Genomic DNA, 23,966 nt, shown 5'->3' with positions numbered 1-23,966 from the left:
GGTGTGTCTATTAATTTTGATCGGCTTGTTTTATCACCGGCCCTAAATGTTGGACAAACATGTAAATCGGATACAAGATTTTTATTAATAAAATTGTCCCAAGTTATAAAGTATTTTGTGCCTTGTGCATTCAAATCAATTTTCTAAACGTTTTCAAAATGAGTCAGTTAAATTGTATTTACCAGTGAAAACTGACGTATTTTCCAAAAAGGTTAAGTGACAGGTACTGTACGTAATTGGCTGGGAGCTCAGGGCGTCAATAGGGAATCTTGCAAGTTCTAGATGCCTAAAGTCTGTTGAACATTTTTCTTTTATTTTGATCCGCCTGTGGATGCCTTTACATATCGTTTGTAATACTTTGATATTCTCATTTGGTTGTAATATAATTATCTTTTGCTTCCGCTGTGCATTTAAATTGTGTTGTTTGACTATGATGATATCAACTACGTCACGATACTCCCCACCGGGCCCACCGGTAATACGTGGAAATATCGGGGTGTGACATCCTTCAACTCATCGTACCAATCCATCTGTCCCTCGAGGTCCTTCATCTTACCCTTGGCTGAATCCAGGTCTCCGCACAGAGTGGCAAACTGTCGATTGCAGTGGCAACATCGGTCTACCCAAACCCCTATCTACTTCTTGGAAGCAGATGTCGTCTCAGCGTGTGACGTAGATGCGATCTCCCCAACAAACCTAATCCTTTTCCAACGACGGTAATAGACCAAAAGAGGCGTAGTAAGAGCGCGTGACTCAATGACAGGTAAAGATGACTCAGATGAAAGAGGTGGAGGGATCTCAGCGATAGGCTCGATCACAGCAGCAGATGGGACGACTGATGTATCTAACGGTCGAGCCGTGAAATAGTGGTGTCCACCACTGGTGCGATACTGAGAGATCCTCCGATAATAGGGACACCTCTAATCACGTCATCGATAACTGGTACAACGCCAGATGATTGTCCCGTCTCATGAATCGAGAGAGGAGCATCATAGTCATCATCTATCCACCCGTTGCTAGTGAAAGCGTATCGGGGGTCTACCTGGCTGGCAAAAGCAGCAGGGTCGACGTGGAAAGATGAAGCAAACTCGGCAATACCAACCATCTGTGGAGTCGTGATAGGTATCTCTTGTAGAATGGATCTGCGTGAAGTCTCGAAATCTGGCTCGCTACCTGAGTCATGGATCTCGATGACCTCGTGTTCGTGCGACATCTGTGACACATATATAACCGTACAAGTAAGTGTGTGATCAATTGAATAATAACACATAAGGCCCAAATAAACAGAAAATCACGTATGCACATAAACATGCAATGGTTTTCATACATGATAAAATTTTCTATGTTTATTTAAAAATTTTGGCTTCGAGAATTTTGGGCTTAAATCTCAAAATTCTTCGGTTGAAGTCTAGAGTTTTCCCCGAAAACATCTAGTTCGCTAACAACCATTGGCTCTGATACCAACTTTTGTCACGCCCCAATAAAGGTCGTAGCGGAATAAAAAACGTAGTGGTGACGGAAGTTGGTGCCCATTAATATCTTGTTGAACGATGCATTTAATTGTTGGACATATTAACTTAATTAAAACATAAGTTTTTAAACATAACGTTTCGAAACATGACACAACCACGTCATAGTTAAGTTGTTTTGATCCTCACGGATCTTATTACATTTGTCCCAAAAAGTTTAAAAGTTAGTCCAACATATTAAGTGACAAAACATGCATCAACGACCATAAGATACGCCATGATTTTCGAAGCCGAACTCGAGAACCTGAAGAACACGTTAAAATCAAGTGTCAACACAAAGGAAGGTGAGTTCACATATTCAAATTTAAACAATTTGATCTCAAGGAAAAAGCTTTCTAATTATGTGTTTATTATAAAAACATGAGTGAATTTCAAGGATTGTCCTTTATCTTTATACCTATTTTCAGGCACTGTCCTTTATGTTTAAAATTGACGAGTTTCGTCCTTTATATTTTCATATCATACACGTTTTGTCCTTTAGGCCTAACCCAGTTAGTCTTTTCAGTTAAATTTGGTCATGTGCTTTGCACATGAGGGCATTTTTGTCAATTCAAAGGTTGCAGAAACTTTGAGCAGTAAATCTGCCGTTGAACTTACCTTTGAATCGACAAAAATGCCCTCATGTACAAAGCACATGACCAAATTTAACTGAAAAAACTAACTGGGTTAGGCCTAAAGGACAAAACGTGTATGATATGAAAACATAAAGGACAAAACTCGTCAATTTTGAACATAAAGGACAGCGTCTGAAAATGGGTATAAAGATAAAGGACAATTCTTGAAATTTACTCTAAAAACATCCATATAATTTTCGAAAGTCAATTCATTTCCTTAATAAAATCCATGGGTCAACCGTCGTAGGTGTTTCCCCGAAACCTCCGAATATGGCATCTTCCCAAGTTTACATATTAAATTTATAGCATCAAATGTTCGGACTCATATGTTAGCTAGACATTACAAACTATATATTTACAATGTAGGGATAATCAAAGCTAGACAATAAACAGAATATTAATTCGTCGTTTGACTTGACACGGAGCGACCGGTTATGACAGGGTTGTCAACCCGATAGATCTACCAACAATTCCTCGTGTGCAATACTTAAATGATTAAACGACATCAATTGCGCATGGCTCATATTGAGACCCTCTATGATGTTTGCTTCACGTACAATATATATATATATATATATATATATATACGTCCTACTAATATGACAAATTTAATATAAACAGTTGTAAGAATTTACTGAAATCCCTTGGACCAAGCGAACCCGTCCCAACTACACGGTCGTTTTCTCTGAAACACCGTACAATCCCAGTTTCTCCCCGAAACATATATTCACCAAAACCGTTTCATCCCGGAACATATAATTTATCAAATTCCATATATTTTCAATGAAAATATATAATTTATATCAAAAAGGTATGTTTTATTCAAAAAACATTACTAAACCCTTCTAGGCATGTTCCTCCCGCAAAACATATAGAAAACAGTAAAAAGAGGGGGTTTAGTGACACTCACCTTTGGGTGCGTCTTTTTAAATAGCGCAATCCCACAGATTGATTTCTACATGTCCTATTATATGTAGGAACGATTTATAAATCCATATATCATAAAAATCCTAAGTTTCTCCGTTTCTTAGAATTTCCACATAACTTTGAGATTTTCTCGAAAAGTTATAGTTTTAGATTATGTTGGCACTTTAATATACATATGAGTCCGTATATTTATATTTTTATAATTTTGCGACTTGAATGATTTTATTGGTGACCGTTATCATGTAAATCCATTAACACACCCGTTTATACGTAATACATCTATGATTTGCGCGTCGTAATATATATACATATACGTACACATAATCTAACATTGTAACTCGTTAAATTACTTATTTTGTCATTTTTAAGGCATGCATACATATTATAACTTATATGTATCAATTTTCATGCTCGACAAATAAGTTACACATTTAACGCGATTTTACCGATTCTACCACATAAAACGCACAAGTGTACATGCATAGTCTAAATTCCCCACTATCATGTCAACACTTATCATATTATCACATTCACATACTTAAATCACATAACACATTTTAACACATAAGGTTCACCCAAAAATAACCTATACCAGTGTTCATAGAAAAAACACGTATTTTAGTGATTCGGTAACGTTTTCGGGCGTCGGAAGTAACGTATGACCAACCAAACACCAAGTAAACTTAAAATTAGTTAAAATACTTATTTTTAAACTAAAAATATCAGTTTACTTACTGATCTAAATCATTTTCATAAAAATCGTTCGAAAAGCCGATTTTTGACCGTTTTACCCATAGTTTTACGTTAAACGTTACTATAACCATCCCAACTCGTAATGACTTGATATTTTAACACAATACATGTTATTTACTGATTAAAATAGTGATTATAATCAGATTAGTGTAGTTTTTGGTAAGTCACATAAATCATGCGATTTCACGTATTTTAGAACTTCTAATGCACCATGTACAACATGCAAGACTAGTAAACTTTATGAAAAAGTTTTTTATCATTAATGTCACACCCCCAAAATCCACATGCGGAGTATCACCGCTTGGAGGCGTGAATGACCAGGATCAAGCCACCAATCATATTGAACATAGCGTATAAGTAATATAAAACCCATACACAATATATTTGGTGTCCAAACAAAACATAGTTTAAGCAATCAGCGGAAGCATAATGTCTAAAACCAAAGTATAAGTTCAAATGTATGAAAAATGTTTAACATGGCATAAGACTATCCATATCCCACAACGACCACGCCTCCCCGTGCAAGCTCCATGAGTATCTAACGACCTACAAGGCATGTAACAGCGAGTCAACAACAAAGTTGAGCGAGTTCACAGTTGGTTGTTTAGTTCTACCAGTTTTTTTTTTTTTTTTGAAATCATAAGTTGTTTCGTAAACCACGAGTTAACCAGTACTTCTGTTTCGCAAACCATAACCATAATCAGTGGGGGCTTCCCATGTGAACCACTAGACCGTTACCATATCGACTACTAATGAAATATAAGTTGTGCCCTACATCAGTGTCTATCATCACTGACAGTTTGCCACAGTCCATTAGTACACGCCCGTTCGAACGACACGGTGTGAGGTTTGTTAAACCTAATAGCGCTATTAACTAATGACCCGCTCGCCATCGGCCTCGGCGATTAAGTCGATATAAAGTGAGGGACTTCATGATAGAGTTTTGTCTAGTAAGTTTGAGATTGTTGTCCTACCCAAGGAGGACGAACGTACGTAGTTCTACCCAAGGAGAATACGCAGGATATATAGTGGCATCCTACCCAAGGAGGATGGCCGTACATATTCTACCCAAGGAGAATATGTAGTTTTCCGTTTTAGTTCTTTAACCCATTCCCAACCCTTGGGAATCCCATGCCTTGTAGAAAGTGTGAACTCACCTTGGTTTGCTCGGTATGCTAAACTATGTGCTCACAAGTAATCAGTCAAGTCCTATAGTGTGCACGTATACTCAATCAGTTCTCATTCACAAGGTTTACGTATAGATATAGCAGTTATTCATGTCCATGAAAAACATACATCACATAATTTATTCATAGTAATAAAAACACATAGCATTTAACAGTTAAACAAACTCATGCAACTCATGCTTATCATTAACAACAACTAACTAACCCAGTTAGCCCTTAACTGACCTAACCGAGTTACTGTGCACGTTCCACCCTTGACGAAACCCCCTGTTTCGTCGTGACTCCCACTCGACGAAACCCTAAGGTTTCGTCGTGCATCCCTTCGGCGAAACCCACCCGTTTTGTCGTGATTACCCTCGACGAAACCCCCATGGTTTCGTCGACATCAGGGTTTCATCTATTTGGTCAGTTACGTCGTGTAACTCAGTTACGTCGTGTAACTGATGATTACCCAGAAACCCTAACCGCCGATCATCATCATACGGAAATCATACCACAATCATTCAATCACAACAGAACCATGCATTAATCCTAAACGATCTAATATATACGATGGCCATTACATGAGAACAAATTCACGGATTCATCATTATCAACACCCTATCTCATCGATCAACATCCTATTCGGATCAACAATAAAAAGAAACCCTAATCAATCATTATAATCAAATCGTCGTGATCACAAACATTCGTCACTATCTATCATCATTAAACCCTATTCCATATTGAACTGTTAACAAGCAAGCATACGATTCAAGCATTCATGGATCATCGCGATATACATAAATAATCCATAAGCACTTAGATATTAGCAAATACTAACCGAAAGGTATAGGGATTAGAACGAAGGAGTTGAAAGTTTCCAAGGATGATAGTGATGGTTGCCGTCGGTTAACAGAGAGGGAGAGAAAGCTAGGGTTTGCAGATCAGCCAAATACGTGTCCTTGTGCTACCCTATATTGTTATATAATCGCGTATGTGAGCTGGGCCTTTACTGGGCTTCGCGGTGAATTGGGCCGACGAAACCCCATGTTTCGTCGTGAGGATTATGACGAAACTCTCCTCTGGTTCGTCGAAGTGGTTAATGGCGAAACCCGTGGGTTTCGCCGAACCCATTTAAGGTTTCAAATAGTTTATGTTTTTCAAACAGGCTACATGTCATATCAACAAACATATAGATGCAACAATCACAAAACATCTCAACATATATCAAACACGTATGGTTACAAGGCAAACAAGTCATGCAACAAACAACTAAACAGTTAACGTACAATTAGCGTGGAGATGGAATCTTGGAAACTCGAGTTGTCACAATTAAAAACTTCAAAATAATCATATTTTAGTGTTTATATTCTGATCAAAATTGATTTTTATCAAATCATGCTCAAATGACCATTTCATCTTTCATATCATCACGTATGTTCACATATGTGCACCTAATGCACTCATACAACATCATCATCATCATCATCATTTATGATTTAATCATACTCAAGAACACATTAATATCATATTCTTACAAAACACAACATATAATCATCATGATCATCCAATCATTCATACATAAATGCAAGTATCCTACACATTTATGAATATATGACAAAGTTTTACATGCATGCATACATATATACATACATCATGAAATACATATACACATATGAACTTCCAAAAGTTCACTTTTTATCATGTCACTTTCAAATCTTGAATCACCTTTAGAACATTCCTTTATGACACATATTGATTCTTACATGCATCCTACTTTTCAAGTAATCATGTAACTCAAGAATCTTTCAATAAAAATAAAAAACACAATCACCTACACACACTCACACACTCACGGCCACACATACATACATAGATACACCCATTTTTATTTCATTCAAAAACCCATTTGTTTTTTTTTTGTTTCAAGTTTGTGATTAAACTCAAGAACAAGAGAAACCTCCATCATCATCAAGATCATCAAGAATCAAAAACAAGGTTTTTAAAATAAATTTTATACCTTCAAGTTCTTGATTGATTTTTAGTAAAGACTGATGGTATGGGACTTGATTGTTGCTTGAAACACCTTGAAATCACTTCTAAACCACCAAATGGACTTGAAAACACCTTGAAATGAGTGTGAATCCTCAAGAACAATTTTGGAAATGAAAATGGATGTGTTGTTGAGGGTGTTCGGCCGAGCTTGGTATGAGAGAGATAAGGGAGGTGATTTTTGAAAGGGTTTCTTGGAGAATGAAAGATTTATGGAAGGATTTATAAAAAGTATAATCATTGTGTGATTTCTCCAATACCTACAATTGGAAGACAGAGGAGAGGGGAGCTCCAATCAGCGGCCACCTCTCATTCTATATACATACTACACGCATACACACACACACACGTATATATATATATATATATATACATATATGTAATATAGTGTAAAAACAGGTATTTTACTGGATACCGGGTATTTTACCAAGCGTTGACAGTCATTCGAAAATGAGAAAAGAAAATAAGGGTGTCAAGACATCGAGGAAAGCAAGCCCTCATGCCTGAAAGCCGGCTCCCAGGAAGATAAAGTGAAAGAGATCTATTTATCTTTTTTTGCGGGTTCGGTCAGGAGGGACAAAAGAGAGATGCTTTCCGTTTTAGTGCATTTTAAATTTTTTTATCATTCTATAAAAATAATCACACTAAATTATTACTGAAATAATATTCTATAAAAATAATCACACTAAATTATTACTGAAATAATTATCAGTTGCCTTAACAGACTGCGTTGATAGTATTTTGTCTAATACGCGAAGTATCACGCGGTACGCGCTCATACTCGAAAAATAGAGTTTCTTAGCGTTTTAATTTATTTTTCCTCATGAACATGATTAAAATTACCATTCTAATCATAACAGACTATTTTTAGGATTTTAACACTGATCGGGTGGTCACCGACGCTCGTTTCGCATTTTAATCGTTACGCGATAAGCGTTTATTTTATCATTGCCAATATAATTTTTACCAATTGTAACACCCCAAAATGGGTTTGATAATTTAAACTCGGTTAATATAAAGGAATCGGGTAAAATACCGTTTAGGATAAAAGCGAAACCGTAAAATTAAAGCTGACTAGGAATATTTAACCGAGTGGTGACATGTATATGAGTAACAAGATAATGAGTGTAAGTCTCATTATTAATTGAAACGAAATTTGAGGGACCAAAACCGTTAAAAAGGGAAACATGATTTATTATATTAAAGGAAAACACACACACACACACACACACACACACAAGGTGTGCGTGGAACGATCAGGAAGAAGAACAAGGGTTCAAACCCTTGTTCTTGATAAATCTTCAAATTGAAGGGTGGAATGAAGTCCAAATTCACAACCGAACATGAATTAACGATCACCTTCACAAGGGGATCATAAGGTATGTCTTAAAACTCAGATTTGATGATCTTGTTTGAAGTGGGTTATGATTAATCTATGAATTTGTATGAAATTAAGCATGTAGAGGTGATAGAAACACTAAATAGAACTTGTGTTATGAATAATTTTAAGTAATTGGGTGATTTAGAATAAAACCCATTGCATGAGTTTGAAGATGATGATCATGATGAATTTGAAGATGTTATAGTGTGATCTTGTGATGTATAGGGTGTTGTATGATAGGCTAAGATAGATAAATTTGATGTGGAAATTATGATTGTGAGATTTTGCTTGAATGTAATAGTTCATAAGATGAAATAAGGAAGAACATGCTTAAAGCACTTGTACATTATGCTTAGGAAGTAGTACGCACACCAAGTGTTTGATGAAATGTCTAAAAGACAACAACAAGTGAAATTGTATGCAAGTAATGGGTGAATAGATATAGTTCATGTGACAACCCAAGACTTCAAGTTCTTTCCTTTATGTATCACCTGTTCCGAAATCTCTATTGGCAATGTGTTAGGTTTGGTAATGTGTATGTACTGTTCGAAATATTAGAGTTTTATGTGTATGGGATTATGTTAATTGGTTGGTGGATTTTAATTGTATACTATTAAGTGTTAAAATTATATAGCTAGAGTTTAATAATAATGCCCTTCGTCTCACAACCTAAACCCCGACAAAAGACCAATCCCGGCGAAAGTTGGTGTTTCGTGGACAAGGGGTCTCGGCCCAGTTCTTTGGAGCCCAAAACGGAACCTAAATAGGCCCAGCCACATCACTCGAACATAAACCCTTATAGGCGGTTGTGGGTAAATTTTATAATCTTAGAATAGGATGAGATAGCAACCCTAGCACCCTCATGTCTCTCCACCTGATATTGACGGCTGCCCAACCATTTGGTGGAGCCCCCCCCCCCCACGTTCAATCTACAATCTAGCATGTGTTTCTACACCTCCTCGGTATGTACATCCTTCCTTTTGTATTGCACTCCCTATTAATTTAATTGTGTGCTAGAAAGTAGACTCATGATCGATGCACATGCGAGAGTACGTATAGGATTTAAGAATACATGATCATGGCATTAATTTAGTTGAAAAACAATAACTGTGAATTAAGGTGTGCTAGTACCGGTACGATTACGAGTGCAGGGATACCGAATACAAACTTCATGTGCTGTTGTCGCGTGATTCGAAGCGAATGTTTTTGTGGTTAGTTAATTATAACTTTTTGCGTTATTGAATCATTAGATCTATGCTAATCATTGGTTATGACTTGATTTAGTAAACTAGAGCATGAGATTGACATAAAACTTGTGGCTATGATTATTGTGACCTGATACGAATTACTTGAGTTAATTGATTTGGTATGCTTGTTAATTGTTCATAATGCTGACCGAGGGTATGCTTGTTAATCGTCTATAGTGTTGGCCGAAAGCATGTTATGATCAGATTTAAATTGAATACATAATTGCTCGATGATGATGGTTAAGATCCATATTAGTTGATAGCATATGATTTGGTGGTCGGACTGTTAATTCGTTCCAGGAATCATCATGATCCTGTGATCCAAATAAATGACTAGTTGTAACTTTGTCATGTGGTTAATGCTAATTAGAAATATGAATAATTGGGTTGCTAATGTTTTTGTTGTGGATTAAATGATAGAAAGGGGGTCCGAAACAAATCCAGTAGTTTGATCCGTTGGGTTGATTTAATGGGTCGGGTACCATGGCTTGGGTAAGTACAATGAAATCCACTAGGGACATGATCAAACAACCCATAATTTTCATAAAACATAACAGTGGGTTATTTTTATGGTGGGCCGAACGGGTTTAATGGCTGGCCCGGTTGGTTTGGGAGTTATGGAATGGGTCGAGTCTAAATAATACATTGTGATGTTAGTCAGTGATGTGGCAACACGAAACCCATATGATTCGAATGTGAATTGGTGTGTTATGTTAACTGGTATTGTGAATAAACTATGATCAGGATACTTGCATGACATACGTGACAATATATGTTTCATGGTTACTGTTTGAGCATTACATGTGAATAAATGCGTGAATTCATGGAACTAACTGTCTCTGTTAACACGATAGGATTGATTGATCAACTGTTAACGAGCATTTAATCTAACCGAGCAAATCTAAGGTGAGTTCACTGCACTTTTCTAAGCATGTGTCCCGGTGGTTTGGGACATCTGGTAAACGTTTCTAAAGGGAATATTGGGTAAACTGTTTATTTGGGATGTTGGTTATTGAACACAGTATAAATCATGTAAGACCCCATACATCTACCGTGTTGCTGAAGAAGCAACGAGGTATTTAGTTGATAGCGCTATAAAGTTTGACACCCTCACACCGGGCCGAAAGGACGGGCGTGAACTAATTACCTGGACTTCATGACCAATGCCTAGTTAGAGGCATTGGGGTTGGGCATTCTCATCGTGTTCATATAAGACCCCTTACATCTATTCAAGGTTGTTTGATACCTTGACCTCATGACCAATGCCTAAATGGAGGCATTGGGGTTGGGCATTCACATCTAGTCGCCACATACGGTAATCGAGTAATAACAACATCAAAACAAAATGTTGAACTGTTTTAAACACACATCTGGTAACTAAACGCGTTAACAAAACTTTGAACTCACCAGCGTCGTCTGACACACTTGTCTGCATGCTTGCAGGTCTATAGGGTTATATCTTGTGGAACTTGCTGTTTGGAAGGCTGGAGTGGTCATGGGTCGAGAAACAAAGAATCTCCATACAAGCTTAATGGTTTATGTACACATGGTTTGCGAAATACTTAACAAATGAATTATGCTTCCGCTGTATACAATGAATGACATGTAACATTTGTAACAATTTATGTTAATGAATGAAAGTTTTATTTAAATACATTTATGAGTTCAATGTGATTGGTGGCTTAGATCTTAGTTCGTCACACGCCTTGCGGGGGTTTCCGCATGTGGTATTTTGGGGGTGTGACAGTTCATGTGAAGATTATCTAGGGATGATGTCGAGTATACCTTATGCTTGTTTAAATGAATTTATGATGTGGAGTATGCTTCAAGTGGGTCGTATGTTAGATGTGAATTTGATATGGTTTTTCATATGTATGAGCATATATGCTAATAAGAATGTGAACGTGATGACATGAGTATATAGGAATCATGTCAAGATGGATGGGAGCTTTGGAGGCTAACGGGCTATGGAAACTCAATCAAGTAAGCGAACGAGAATACGGACGCGCAAGGTAAGTGCACTCCGAACTTACTCTTTAGTTGTTAATGTATTTATGATATGTGATTATTGTTGAATGCAATGTAAGAAGATATGGATTGATGCAAGTAGTAAGTTAAGTTTTAATGGAATAGGTTGGAAGTGGTTAAGAAAAAGATTCGATTTGGTTTGGGTAAGAAAGGGAACTTACATAATGAAATTATGCTTGAATGAATAAAATGAGTTATGTATATTTGAGGACATGATCATGTAAATGGAAGCTAATGTACTAATCGTTTTTCTCTTGAGAATTAATGTGAAGTATAGGCATGGTAACAAAGGATGTGAAGGTTGACTCCACAATCTGATGCGAGTAATCGAGTGGATGGATGAAGGGGCTAGTATAAGAAAAAGCATGAAATGTTGACGCGCTATTATGCTTGTGCTAAGATTTTTGTATTATGTCACCGGTTGCTAATAATGTGTTTGAATGTGGTGACTGCAGGCTATACATGTTTGGATGTTTCATCTAGAAGCGTACGCGGTTGAAGATCGAGTCAAGACACGGATTGTATGTGGGTGTATACGTAGTCACTTAATTGAGTCATGTATGTTAGTTTTTGCATTAAATTATAAAAGAGATTAATGTATTTAAATGAAAGAAAGAATATCATGAAGGAAATTTCTAGTTATGTAGTGTCCGCTGCGAATCTTAGGTTAAAGCGTTTTAGGGCGTTACACCAATGTATGGATTCACCAACACATTAAATATCATATATAAATATCATAATCAGTCACATACAGCCTTTTTATCTATTCACGACACGTGTTACAATTGTATGGTACGGCCTGAAAAACCGGGTGTCACATCTACGGCTATAGAAGTCGCGCATGTAATGTAGGATAAGGGCATTTGTATCCTACACTTCCTCTATATATAATGAAAGTGTAACGTACAATTTCCCTTAACGTACATTGCGTACGCGAGCACAAATCGCATGTTATAAAAAAAGCGCGTTCATAAATCTAAGAAATCGCATGTTGGAATTTTTGATGAAATCGCATGTTGGAAATCGTATGTTGGGTTTTTTTCTGTAGCAATTTCGCTTGTTGGTAAATATGATGAAATCGCATGTTGGTATATAAAGCAATTTCGCATGTTGGTTTTTCAGCACAAATCGCATGTTCAAAATTGAATTCACAACGGATCGGACGACTGAGATTATAGCGTACATATTGTACGATAAGAGCATTTGTACATTAACCTAACCCCATATAGTGAAAGTGTAACGTACAATTGCCCTTAACGTACATTACGTACGCAAGTATAAATCACATGTTATAAAAAAAGCGCGTTCATAAATAAATAAATAAATCTGAGAAATCGCATGGATGAAATCGCATAGGGGGATGAAATCGCATGTTGGTATTTTTGATGAAATCTCATGTTGGAAATCGCATGTTGGTATTTTTAATGAAATCGTATGTTGGTTTTTTTTGTAGCAATTTTGCATGTTGGTAAATATAATGAAATCGCATGTTGGTATATAACTAGTAATTTATTTTACACTTTAAATTTCGAAGTGTGTAGGATAAATTTCGACTATATATATACTTAAACCAACATACTATATATATATATACATATATATATATGTGTGTGTGTATTTAAACAAACCTAAAGATACACACACATACATACATACTAGATAAAGATTATACCTTCAAATTTATTATAAAAAAAACACTTCAAAGTTGAGATGTGGTTGTGACAAGACTCAAAACCTTCGAATTTCTCCATTACATACACAAAGAAACACATATAAGCTCATAAAAATTTTAAAAAATACACATATAACTAAACAAATACCAAAAAAATAACTAAATATTTTTTTTTCCTTCGAACTTATTCAAAGATGAGATGTCGTTAGGAAAATTCTCAAAACCTTCAAAAACGAGATGATGTTGGGATAGCTTCGTCTCAAAACCTTCAAATTCCTATATTACATACACACATACACAATATTACAAATTTGGATGAAAATCAAAACTAAACTAAGAAATTACTTCAGATTAAAAAAAAATGTAAGCTATGGTGATACCCGCTGGAGATGGTGGTGGTAGGTGGAAGTGGTAGACGGTGGACATGGTGAAGAATGCATGATGGCGGAGGAGACGTGGTGGAGTCGACAAAGACGAAGGTAGACGGTGGTAGTAGAGAGGAAGAGAGTGGAGATGGTGGTGGTAGCGCTAAAGACATTGGAGATGGTGGTAGAGATAGCGATGGTAGACGATGGTACTGACGATTTGTAGTCTGCAAAGGTTACCTATACCAATGGCAGAAGGTCGTCGGGATAGGGTGGTCGTTTCAGATTAGATTTCTTGCACGAATCCTAGTTCTAATTATTCTACATATTTTGTCCACTATAAGACTAGAACACCATGAGGAAAGAAACATTTCCTACACCTTGGTACCAGTAAATTACAATCCATTTATTAACTCATTTGTTATTTTCCCTTAACTTTTCAGTTTCCATGATTGCCCATTAACAAGTAGAAATACGCCCAAAATCATCCTAGGAATAAAGAAATGAAAATATTTATCTGCTTTCTAGTTTTTTATATGATACTTGAACTAGCACCACCTTAGTACTAGTAAACACTTGGTACCACTAGATCACTTCAGATATAATTTTCCATACATTAACTAGGTTATCCCCGTGAATACTCATGGAGTTGGATCATTTAAATGGTAAACAACGAATGTAAAAAAATTATTTAAAATGTACGATGTGTAGGGAAATAATAATATATATATATAAATTAAAGAAATACTAATTATTCAAATTTTAATATTATTATGTTGAAAACAATATGATTCATAAATCTATAAAAACTAATATTATTAACCCAAGCCTGCCATCTCCACTTCCAAGGAAAACCCGCCGCCCGAAGGTTCACTACAGTAAAGCCCGGTTGGGATTGGATTTGAACTTAAGACATATCCTCAACCCCAAATCTTCACTTACCCTCCACATCACCAAATTTCGGTTCCACGTTACCATTCACCTGCATGAGAAAGAAGGTTACTTCCAATTGATATAGTAAAATATAAATATCAACTAAAATACATAATGTTTATTACCACTACTAGAAAACTAAGCAATTGTGATCAAACCTTGCGACCTACATAAGGCGGTTGCAAAACATAGCAACCAGATTGCGACAAAAATCAAAACAGTCGCAAAATTAAAGGCCAACCTAGATTCAGTCGCAGAACTATCGCAAATTTTGTGACCACATTTTTCCAGTCACAAATCAGTTGAATAATGGTCGGAAAACGGTCACAATACAAGAAAAAAAACCGAAAGTTGCCACCGTCTAAAGCGGTCGCAAATACGTGAAATAAAAAAGCAATAGTTTGGACCATTTAATACGGTCGCAAATACGAGAAATATATAAAAAAAGAAAAGGTTGCGACTGTCTAAATCGGAAGGAAATACGATAACAACAATCGTACTTACTATATCCCACCAATAGCAGAGCTAGTGGTAAGGTCAGGGAAGGTTGAGATGTAGACAAACCTTACCTCTATCTCTTGGGGTTAGAGAGACTGTTTCCAGAGCATTTGGTATTAAATACCGATCTCGTCCCGATCTCGATCCCGAAAATACCGTACCGAATTTTTTCGTTACCGGAAACGGTATTCGCTTTTTGGCATTTTCGGTATCGGTATTTTCGGGATCGCTACCGGTTCGGTACGGTACAATACTAGTAAAATACCGAATTTTACCTTCAAATACAGCTATCGTACCGATACCATACCGTTCCAACATATTTCGGTATCAGTATTGGTACCCGGTTTTGGCGAAATTCGGAATCGGGATTCTCGGAATCGGGACGGGGATTTGCTCATCCCTATTCCAGAACTATATAAAAAAAATTGCGACCGTCAAAAGCGATTGCAAATACGAGAAAAAAAAAAAGCAAAAGTTGTGACTATTTAAAACGTGCCAAATAAGACAAGTTGGCTGTTCACTAATTAGCCGGCTGTTCACTAATTAGCCGTTTTCATGTTTAATCAACTCATTATCTAACTAGTTTAATACCCGTCCGTTGGACGGCTTACACCAACAACGTAACAAACAAAGATAATGTATATTGAGGGTGTTCGGGAACGCTTCTCCTTTTCTTCTTTTCCATATCCATTTTTGAAAAGGTTGCAACCATCTAACTTTTTCTTTTTTTCTTTTCAAAACACTAAAACTCATTCTTGAATATGATCGCGTTAAATAAACTTAGGACGTTTGCGAATACACTGTCCTTCGACATCCACATTAAGATCATCATCGTTGTCTTCTTCAGAAGATAAGGATAAGTACGTTAACAATTTATGAAAGAATGTACCAGCCATGTGATCAAACGTGCAATTAACTAAATGCATATTATAATTCAAAACAGAAAAAAAAAACCCAAGAAACTACCATTCCACAATTTATAAGTCAAAATATAAGCACTAATGGAATTAAAGAACAAACATTAACAGAGTTTAAGAACAAATTCCATGATGCATAATTTAACAGTAGGCACAAATCAAATGCATACAGTATGTATCATGATGCATAACTTGACAAAACTCTCCATATCTTGTATTCAAAAATGTTGGTTCAGGTCCCAAAATACACATCACTATTTGTTTGTAAATAGGCAGAAGAATGAAAATGAATTTATTACTCCTTTATTGCTTGAAACAAATACAGCCAGAGTTAAAGTGTACCATAGAAAAACCACTGCTATCCTATTTGTAATAAACACATAAACATCAAATGTAAAAACTTGGTCCATATCCCCCCAGAACCAGGTCAAACCGAGACCAAGACTAGGTCTACTGACCTGTTAAAACTCACTGCTAACCTGCTAACCTGTGACCCGCGAACAAACCGATTAACCCAACAAAGAGTTTTGATAACTTTTGCAATTACCAACCATTTGACCCGTCTCTTGTCTGGTATTTCAATGTACTACACTGAAATACCTCGTTAAGCAAAACACTTCACATGTTCATAACATGTAAACAAACACATATTTGTATCATAACTGAACATACTAAAAAGTTGTGGAACTGCAAATGCTTTAGATATGGTATGCATGATCATTAAAGAGAATAACAATCTAGAGGAATGATTATTTCTAACCTTACACAAGTCGCAGCGGGTCATTCCTGAGATTAAGCAAGATCTTGAGGATTTTCATGTCACCAATATGAACCGCATCAATGAGTTTCTCTTTCATATGTCCTGCAACAATCAAATACGTGTGTTTAGTCATGTCTATTTTTATTTTTAACACTTTTTTATAAATTGTTGATAACATACCTATAAGATGGTGACATTCTTTCAGTTGTGTCAAGAGAAACTAATGAAGATAGTTCCCATGGCTGCCCAGTGGATGATATCACATACCTGTCAATAAACTTGTTAATCACTATCTTTTTTAATTTTTCAATTCTCATACCTATCAAAAATAAAAAATAAATATGGGTAAAATAGATTTAAGATACACCATCACATTCCCGGTTGTAAGGCAAGAAAGAAAACAACGTACCATTCTTTCTAACCAAGATGAATCTACCCAAGTTAGTTGCAGAAATGCCATTAACGTCTTTGCCTGAAAATGACACAAATCTTGATAATTTAGCAAATGGTCTAACAACATTTGCTTTTATCTGAACAGTGATGTTGGGCATATTTTTAATCTAGATGTCAAATTAAATACCTCCAAATGTTCTAATCGCTCTTTGTCGTCTTATGCAAGTTCTTCATGTGTTTCTAGTCTATTTGATGGGCGAGCACACATATCACAAGCATCAACTTTTTCCTACAATTAATTGATTAAATTTTAGTTAATAAATATAATTGCAAAAAATCAACATCTAATTTAGAGTTATAATTCTTACCTGATCAGGTTCTACTTCTTTTCTATGAACTGTTCATCCAATTTTTTGATCAGTTAGTGATCATTTTCTTCCTTGTGCCTAGCTTCCATGCCTACTAATATATCAACACTTAAAAGACAAAAATCTATGTTATTCAGTAATGCAAATATCTTAATTATAACAATCAAAAAATTTTTCTAACAATAATAACGAATAATTACATGATCACTGATAAGAACCTTGAAATATCTACTCTTGTATATCATTTCAGCATAGACCTCCTTTTCCTTTTTACTCTTATGAATCTGTAATAATAAAGACACCACATTAACTCAAAAACAATATAAAGCAATACGCCAGATCATCATTCAAATAATCAAACTCATCTCACATACATGATACTTTCTCTTCACTCACCAGAGATTAAACTAAAATTCACATTTCTCAACAATAGATACTAAAACAACCCAAATTCATGTCATAAGAGAACGTATCATTAAAATTAAACAACTCACTGCCTAAAACTTGCATCAAAGGCAAATACGAAAGATACAGTGCACCTGAATGACTCCCATGCTAAACCGCCCCTGAATGAGACGTTTGAAAGCGTGACACTTTTCTCCAACTGAAATTCAAAAATTGCTGGTCAGGAGCTTTTAAGACAAAACAGAAAAAAAAATGAGCAACTAATGTAACTTAAAACTATTGGTCATAATAAATCTCAAGGCATTTCATCAAACACATTTGGTACACATAAAATTCAAAAGTCATTTATTATCTTGATATACAATCAAATTGAAATGGATGGTCGAGGATTGATAAAGATAGAGAAACTGAGCAAAAGACATACTTCAAGCTTTGAATTCAAAATCGTCATCTTCATTTCAGTTCTTCTATAATCTTTGTTCTCCATCAATTCTTTCCATTATAAATACATCCATGTTTCTGCAAATGAAATCATTAAATTATAGCAATACAGTATTGAATTTGTTAAACAACCAACTAATTATCTAATCAACTATTCAAGTTGACTGATTAAAGTAATAAATGATAAAATTAGAGAAGAATCTACCTCATGTTGATAAATCTCCGTTTTCACCGCGGTAACCCTCTTCAATATTAAGCTCCATTGAGTACGAATTTTGTAAGGCATATTACAGAATTCAGATAATTTGAGTTGAATAGAACTGAACAACCACATAAACGATCATTGTTATGAAAATAATCAAATATATAAAGAAGAAAATATCAGTTTTCCAAGCAAGATTGGTCACATTTCGAGGCAACTGGATATAGCAACTACAATTTTACTAATTTCTACCAATAGATAATGTAATACTAGAACAAAATGGTTAAAATCGTTATCAAACCTTTTATCACCAGATCCGAAACCTTAGCAAGGCCTGCCACGACCATTGTAGCCGCGATTGTCTGTGCAGAACCGCTTAAACGGAGTAAATGGAGATGATTTTTGAGGAGATGAAGAGTGTCCACCATGACGGTCAAGATACGGAGGTAGAGGAGGGCTAGGGCTTGTACCACGACGCTTGTTATCACTTTGAAGGTGGCCGCGAAGAAGAAGGATTAGGTCGTTTGTACTATTCAGAACGACTATTAGTTGGACGATCAATGTCTGTGTCATCATTTATGTTCTCTCTGGAATCACTGTCATGCCGTCACGAAGGAGGGAGTAATGGTGGAGAAGATGCGTTTCAATAGAAATAGAAATACTGAAATTTTTGTGGAATATAAAGGAGATAGTATACGGTTGCAGTAGCAGAGAAAGACGGAGAAAGTCTCCACGATCAGGAAACCACCGTAAACCACCGCAAATTAGGAGAGAGTGGATGCTATTTTTTAGCTAAAAGCCTGGAAATTAGGAACAATTTTAGCAACTGCCGTAAACTACCCAATTTACAGTTATTTTTGGAAGAGAAAATTGTTCAGTTGATAATCATCTGCCCTAGTTTTGTGGATGGACGTGGGAATGTGGGCAGAAAAAAATGCTAGCAAAAAAAACCACCGAGAACCGCCCTGAACCGCTATCATAGCGGTTATTTTTGGGAGTTTAAACGGCTGAGATTTCATCTTAGCATGATCTGACGGTGGATATCGATTTAGAAAGCAGTTAGACTTAATGGGTTTAATGTATATATATAATTATTAATTATGAAGTTAGGTGTTTTCTTTCTTTTCGAATTTTCCTCGACCTAAAGTTCCTTCAAAATATAATAGTATTTAAATTAGCAATTTTGGAATAATAATATTTAAATCAACTCATTATCTAATTATGAAATTAGCAATTTTGGAATAATAATATTTAGATGTCTGAAAAATAAAATTATCATATCAACTCTATTTTATTTGAGTAAATTACAAGTTTTGTCCTTTATGTTTGTTCCAAATTTTAGACGCTATCATTTACCTTTAAAATTGATGACTTTTGTACTTATGTTTGAAAATGTTGCACGTTATGTCCTTTAGGTCAGACACAGTTATAATTTTCAGTTAAGTTATGTCATGTGCAGCACATGAGGGTAGAACGGTTATTTCACCTCACCACTTGTCTTCAACACCGATCATACACATGATAACCTTCAGATCTTGAATCAAGATACAGAAAACTAACATCACTGTCAATTAATTAGGGTTTCTTTATTTTTCGTCACAAATTTGTAGGAAACGATATTATTTTCCCTTATTTATTTGGCTTATATAAATATTTATTCGGTAAAGAATAATAATTAACCTTTTGTAGGTTATTTCTGACAGATTTGTGACGCAACTGTCAATTAATTAGGGTTTTCTTGTTTTTCGTCATGGATGCATCAAAAATTTGTAACAAAATCATGAAATTTTTTTTTGTAGGAAATTCGTCATAAAGGTGTTGTAATCTGTGACGAAAAAAATTGTGTAGGAAATTTTTGTAGCAAATTGTCCCCTTTTCTAGTAGTGAGAACTTGATGTCGGCTTCAAACTAACCTAACAAACTTCTTTAGTCGCAGCAACCACAGCTTCAAACAGTTCCCACAACTTCAAAAAGTTCATCAGCAACTTTAGCCGCAATTTCCAGCTCTGAACTGGTACCCATCAAGATAACATCAGGTTTGTTCCCTTCCAAAGAAGCACCATGTGAAGCAAGAGGCACAGGAACACCATGTAAATTGGAGGGATTTTGATGATTAGTACCTGGATTAATGGCCGAATCGGTTGCAATCGAGACCCCAGTCCCAACCGACATGACAAACAGATCTAGATTGGGGACTAGATTAATTTGAGACTTCGACTGTAGTTGAAACCCTAAGAATTGGGGCAAATGATGGATATGGTTGTTAATGGTGAGGAAGAGGGTGGTGTTGTTGGGAGACGGTGGTTGTGAAGAGGATTGTTGTTAATGGTGAGGAAGATGGCGGAAATTTGGAGAAAAGGGGAAGTGTAGTGTTCAGTGAAATCAAGATCTGAAGGTTATCATGTGTATGATCGGTGTTGAAGACAAGTGGGGAGGTGAAATTACCGTTCTACTCTCATGTGCAGTGCACATGACATAACTTAACTGAAAATTATAATTGGTTCGCCCTAAAGGACATAACGTGCAACATTTTTAAGCATTAAGTACAAAAGTCATTAATTTCAAAGGTAAAGGAATTTGGGACAAACATAAAGGACAAAACTTGTAATTTACTCATTTCATAATATAGCACGATAAAGTCTAACTTGAGAGATAAGTAAAATGAGAAAGGTTAGACAATTTGTTACATTTCAACAAATCCATTGTCGTCTTGCGGTTAGGATATCTGGCTTTCACCCAGGAGACCCGGGTTCGAATCCCGTCAATGGAACCCTTTTTAATTTAATTTATCTTGCCTCAAGTATGTTTCTTTTTTTAAGATGAATTTATTTAGTTATCTTTATAAGGGTTTGGTGAATCAACTTATCTGGCGTATGTTCAATGATTGATTTGCATTTGTGTCTGTTTAACTCGATCTTACAGTGAGTTTAGGGCAGCCCGAAACAATGTAATTTGTATAGAAGGCTGATTGTTGGATATTTGGTTATCAGAAATACCAAACATTCAAAATTCACAAGACTTTGAATAATAAGAACATAAAATGGTCAAAGTTTGTTTTTTGTATAAACCTCATGTGGGTCGAAATTCGATGCCATATACAATAAGACCGGACATATTTCCTTCGTAACATCTCAATTTCAAACTCATGGGAACATGATCATTGTTGCCTGAGTTGAATTCCCACACAATAACTTCCATTAATCCGTCTGCTCTGTACTTCGGAACCCTTCCATTCCCTTGTAAATATACAAATCTTGGAGATCTAAAATAAATATATTGAAACTCTTTGTTTTTCCTATGGAGTAGATCCTGCACTTTCACCGGACATTGCAACCCATGACATTTTTGTGATAGCTTGAATACGAGATGACATGCATAATCTGTATCCGACGATAACTTTTGGGTTTCAATGTCACATTTGATCTCCAATACTTGGCGCGATATAAACTCAGCCACCTCTTCAAAGTGAGAAACCCGCTCGTAAGTATTGTGAAGAAAGTTTCCTCTTCCCATGGATGCATCACTTATGCTTCATCAAGAAAATAAGTTAGCTAACGAGTTCAAAATATTTGAAACAGCTGTTATATATAAGAAAGTGCATAAGTTGGCTCAAAATTCAAACCTGGATTCAACAAGAGATTTCCATTTGAAACACTTCGCGTTAGAAGACTCGTATAAAACCATCTTTGCTGGAAGCATGTGGCATCTCTTTTCCTTCACTTTGGTTAGTGAGATTAATGTTCATCAAAAGAGGTAACAAGTGCATCAGTACCGCACAATATTATAGTTTTCCTGTACGCGTGTATACAATTAGTTCAAAATATATAACCTTTTCATCACATTCTGGTTGGGTTGTTCCATCGTAATCAACAGACACCTGTAGCGCAGGATCTGAGTCCGATTTCAAGATTCCTTTTACTCCAGTTACTTTCTCATGTACTTCAGGCCTCATCTGTGTAAAATTAAATGTTAGATCTTGTCTTAAACTAGTACCATAAAACATGAAAATGTAACCCACTTATGCTTTTATCCATGTTACGTGATATAATCATATAAACGTAAAACAAACAAAAAAGGGAAGTTGTATATGAGTATATGTTTGCTTTTTTTGATAAAAAAAAATATATTAATTTAAGTTGCACCCCGTTTGTGTGGTACGCTTTTGTTTAGTTGTCTTATAGGGAAAACATGTTAATAAAGTTATGTGTAGGGGTTGATCTGGTGAAAGGACGTATTGTGGAGGGCTGCAGTGTTATTACTGTAAATTTAGTGAACAATAAAGAAGGCGAATTCCTAACTTGATGCTCATAATCACAAAGACTACATTATCTTAGTTCATAAAATGTATCATCTTTGTACAATTGTAGTTGAATTAATCTATAATGTTAAATAAAAAAGATCAAGAAGTTAGGCGAAACAAATAGTACCTTCAAAGTTGTATTAGTGATGGCTCGAAAATGGATGCCTTCAACGTAGATTCCACCACTCCCACAATAGGGTCGTGACATGCTCTCAAGTAGAACCTCAAAATCGACATCTTTAGTGTAAGGCGAAAACCTACTCAATTCTATCATCAACCAGTCGTCATCTCCCCATGTTGCAAAATATGCATGCAAGGTTTCACTTCCGAGTTTGTACTTGAGGTTTACATACACTGGTTTATTTGAAATTTTTCTTGGCTCACAAAATTTGAAAATAAGGTAAGCCCCATAAATCACATTTGGAGATAAGAACTGGGTTTTAATCTTGATATGAGTCTTTAGATTTGTAATATCTGTAATCCTCAACACTCTTTGAAATCTGTACATGTAAGAGTTTGTCAAAGTTATTCACACCAACTGTTTCCATATAAACACTTCAAAGCATTTTGTTTTTATTTTATAAATCAAGTTTAGCTTTGCAAGTCTGCTTCCTCTTAAAATGACACACGTGTCCGCACAGTCAAATACACATACCTTGATTTTTGAATAGATCTCCGCTTATGTGATCTGTTGTTTTCATATGAAAACGTTGTCGCTGATATCATTTCACTTCTTTCTCCATTACTGCCTATATACAAGCACTGTTGCACAAATGAAATGCAATTTTCGTTGTTTATTAGTGTGTGTATGGTTTTTTGTTTGACCAAGTCATAAGAATGAGCTGTTAAATTACCACTTTAGCATCTTGAAGAAGGATTCCTTTGGAGAACATGACGTAGAGATCTTTTTTGCTTACGTTATAGTAGAACTCCGGGGTTTTTGACATATCGATTATTTCTTTGTAGTTTCGAGGTAGTCTGGCCTCCCATATTTCAATGTCCTCCTATAATA

The 23,966-nt window shown here is 35.7% G+C and overlaps 2 protein-coding genes and 2 long non-coding RNA genes across 7 annotated transcripts; 1 reads left to right on the top strand and 3 right to left on the bottom strand.

Annotated features, from left to right (window-relative positions):
* The first annotated feature begins 8,300 nt into the window (after positions 1-8,300).
* On the top strand, positions 8,301-12,342 carry LOC110887366. Its single transcript, XR_002563256.1, has 3 exons — positions 8,301-8,423; positions 11,597-11,684; positions 12,156-12,342. It is a non-coding gene; the product is annotated as an uncharacterized LOC110887366 (long non-coding RNA).
* A 2,103-nt stretch (positions 12,343-14,445) lies between these two features.
* On the bottom strand, positions 14,446-19,615 carry LOC110891171. 4 transcript variants are annotated; one of them, XR_002565068.2, is made up of 11 exons: positions 18,956-19,615; positions 18,658-18,772; positions 18,436-18,530; positions 18,146-18,210; positions 17,807-17,890; positions 17,607-17,714; positions 17,426-17,527; positions 17,255-17,317; positions 17,026-17,112; positions 16,846-16,947; positions 14,446-14,719 (listed from the first exon to the last, which is right to left on the bottom strand). It is a non-coding gene; the product is annotated as an uncharacterized LOC110891171 (long non-coding RNA). The 4 variants fall into 4 exon arrangements; XR_002565067.2 differs by lacking the exon at positions 14,446-14,719 and having other exon boundaries at positions 16,363-16,947; XR_004872963.1 differs by lacking the exon at positions 14,446-14,719 and having other exon boundaries at positions 16,363-16,947; positions 17,607-17,730; positions 18,956-19,611.
* Positions 19,616-21,695: 2,080 nt separating this feature from the next.
* LOC110887365 (F-box protein At2g02240-like) lies at positions 21,696-22,363 on the bottom strand. The gene is made up of 2 exons (XM_022135051.2): positions 22,277-22,363; positions 21,696-22,183 (listed from the first exon to the last, which is right to left on the bottom strand). The coding sequence occupies exons 1-2, from the start codon at positions 22,351-22,353 to the stop codon at positions 21,724-21,726; spliced, it is 537 nt and encodes a 178-aa protein (XP_021990743.1). The 5' UTR covers positions 22,354-22,363; the 3' UTR covers positions 21,696-21,723.
* Positions 22,364-22,435: 72 nt separating this feature from the next.
* On the bottom strand, positions 22,436-23,901 carry LOC118484184 (putative F-box protein PP2-B12). Its single transcript, XM_035980168.1, has 4 exons — positions 23,809-23,901; positions 23,610-23,716; positions 23,082-23,454; positions 22,436-22,606 (listed from the first exon to the last, which is right to left on the bottom strand). Exons 1-4 carry the CDS (start codon positions 23,899-23,901, stop codon positions 22,436-22,438), a joined length of 744 nt encoding a protein of 247 aa, XP_035836061.1.
* Positions 23,902-23,966: the final 65 nt, after the last annotated feature.

This window comes from Helianthus annuus, chromosome 11 (genome assembly GCF_002127325.2).
Source record: "Helianthus annuus cultivar XRQ/B chromosome 11, HanXRQr2.0-SUNRISE, whole genome shotgun sequence".
Classification (NCBI taxonomy): domain Eukaryota; kingdom Viridiplantae; phylum Streptophyta; class Magnoliopsida; order Asterales; family Asteraceae; genus Helianthus; species Helianthus annuus.
This window is presented reverse-complemented; position numbering and strand designations above follow the sequence as displayed.

Coding starts and splice junctions, on each gene's coding strand:
- LOC110887365 (XM_022135051.2), bottom strand. CDS start 22,353: ATGCTTCCAGCAAAGATGGTTTTATACGAGTCTTCTAACGCGAAGTGT. Junction 22,184..22,276: donor AAATCTCTTGTTGAATCCAG/GTTTGAATTTTG, acceptor TTCTTGATGAAG/CATAAGTGATGCATCCATGG.
- LOC118484184 (XM_035980168.1), bottom strand. CDS start 23,901: ATGTCAAAAACCCCGGAGTTCTACTATAACGTAAGCAAAAAAGATCTC. Junction 23,455..23,609: donor AGATCTATTCAAAAATCAAG/GTATGTGTATTT, acceptor TTACATGTACAG/ATTTCAAAGAGTGTTGAGGA. Junction 22,607..23,081: donor TCACTAATACAACTTTGAAG/GTACTATTTGTT, acceptor AATTTTACACAG/ATGAGGCCTGAAGTACATGA.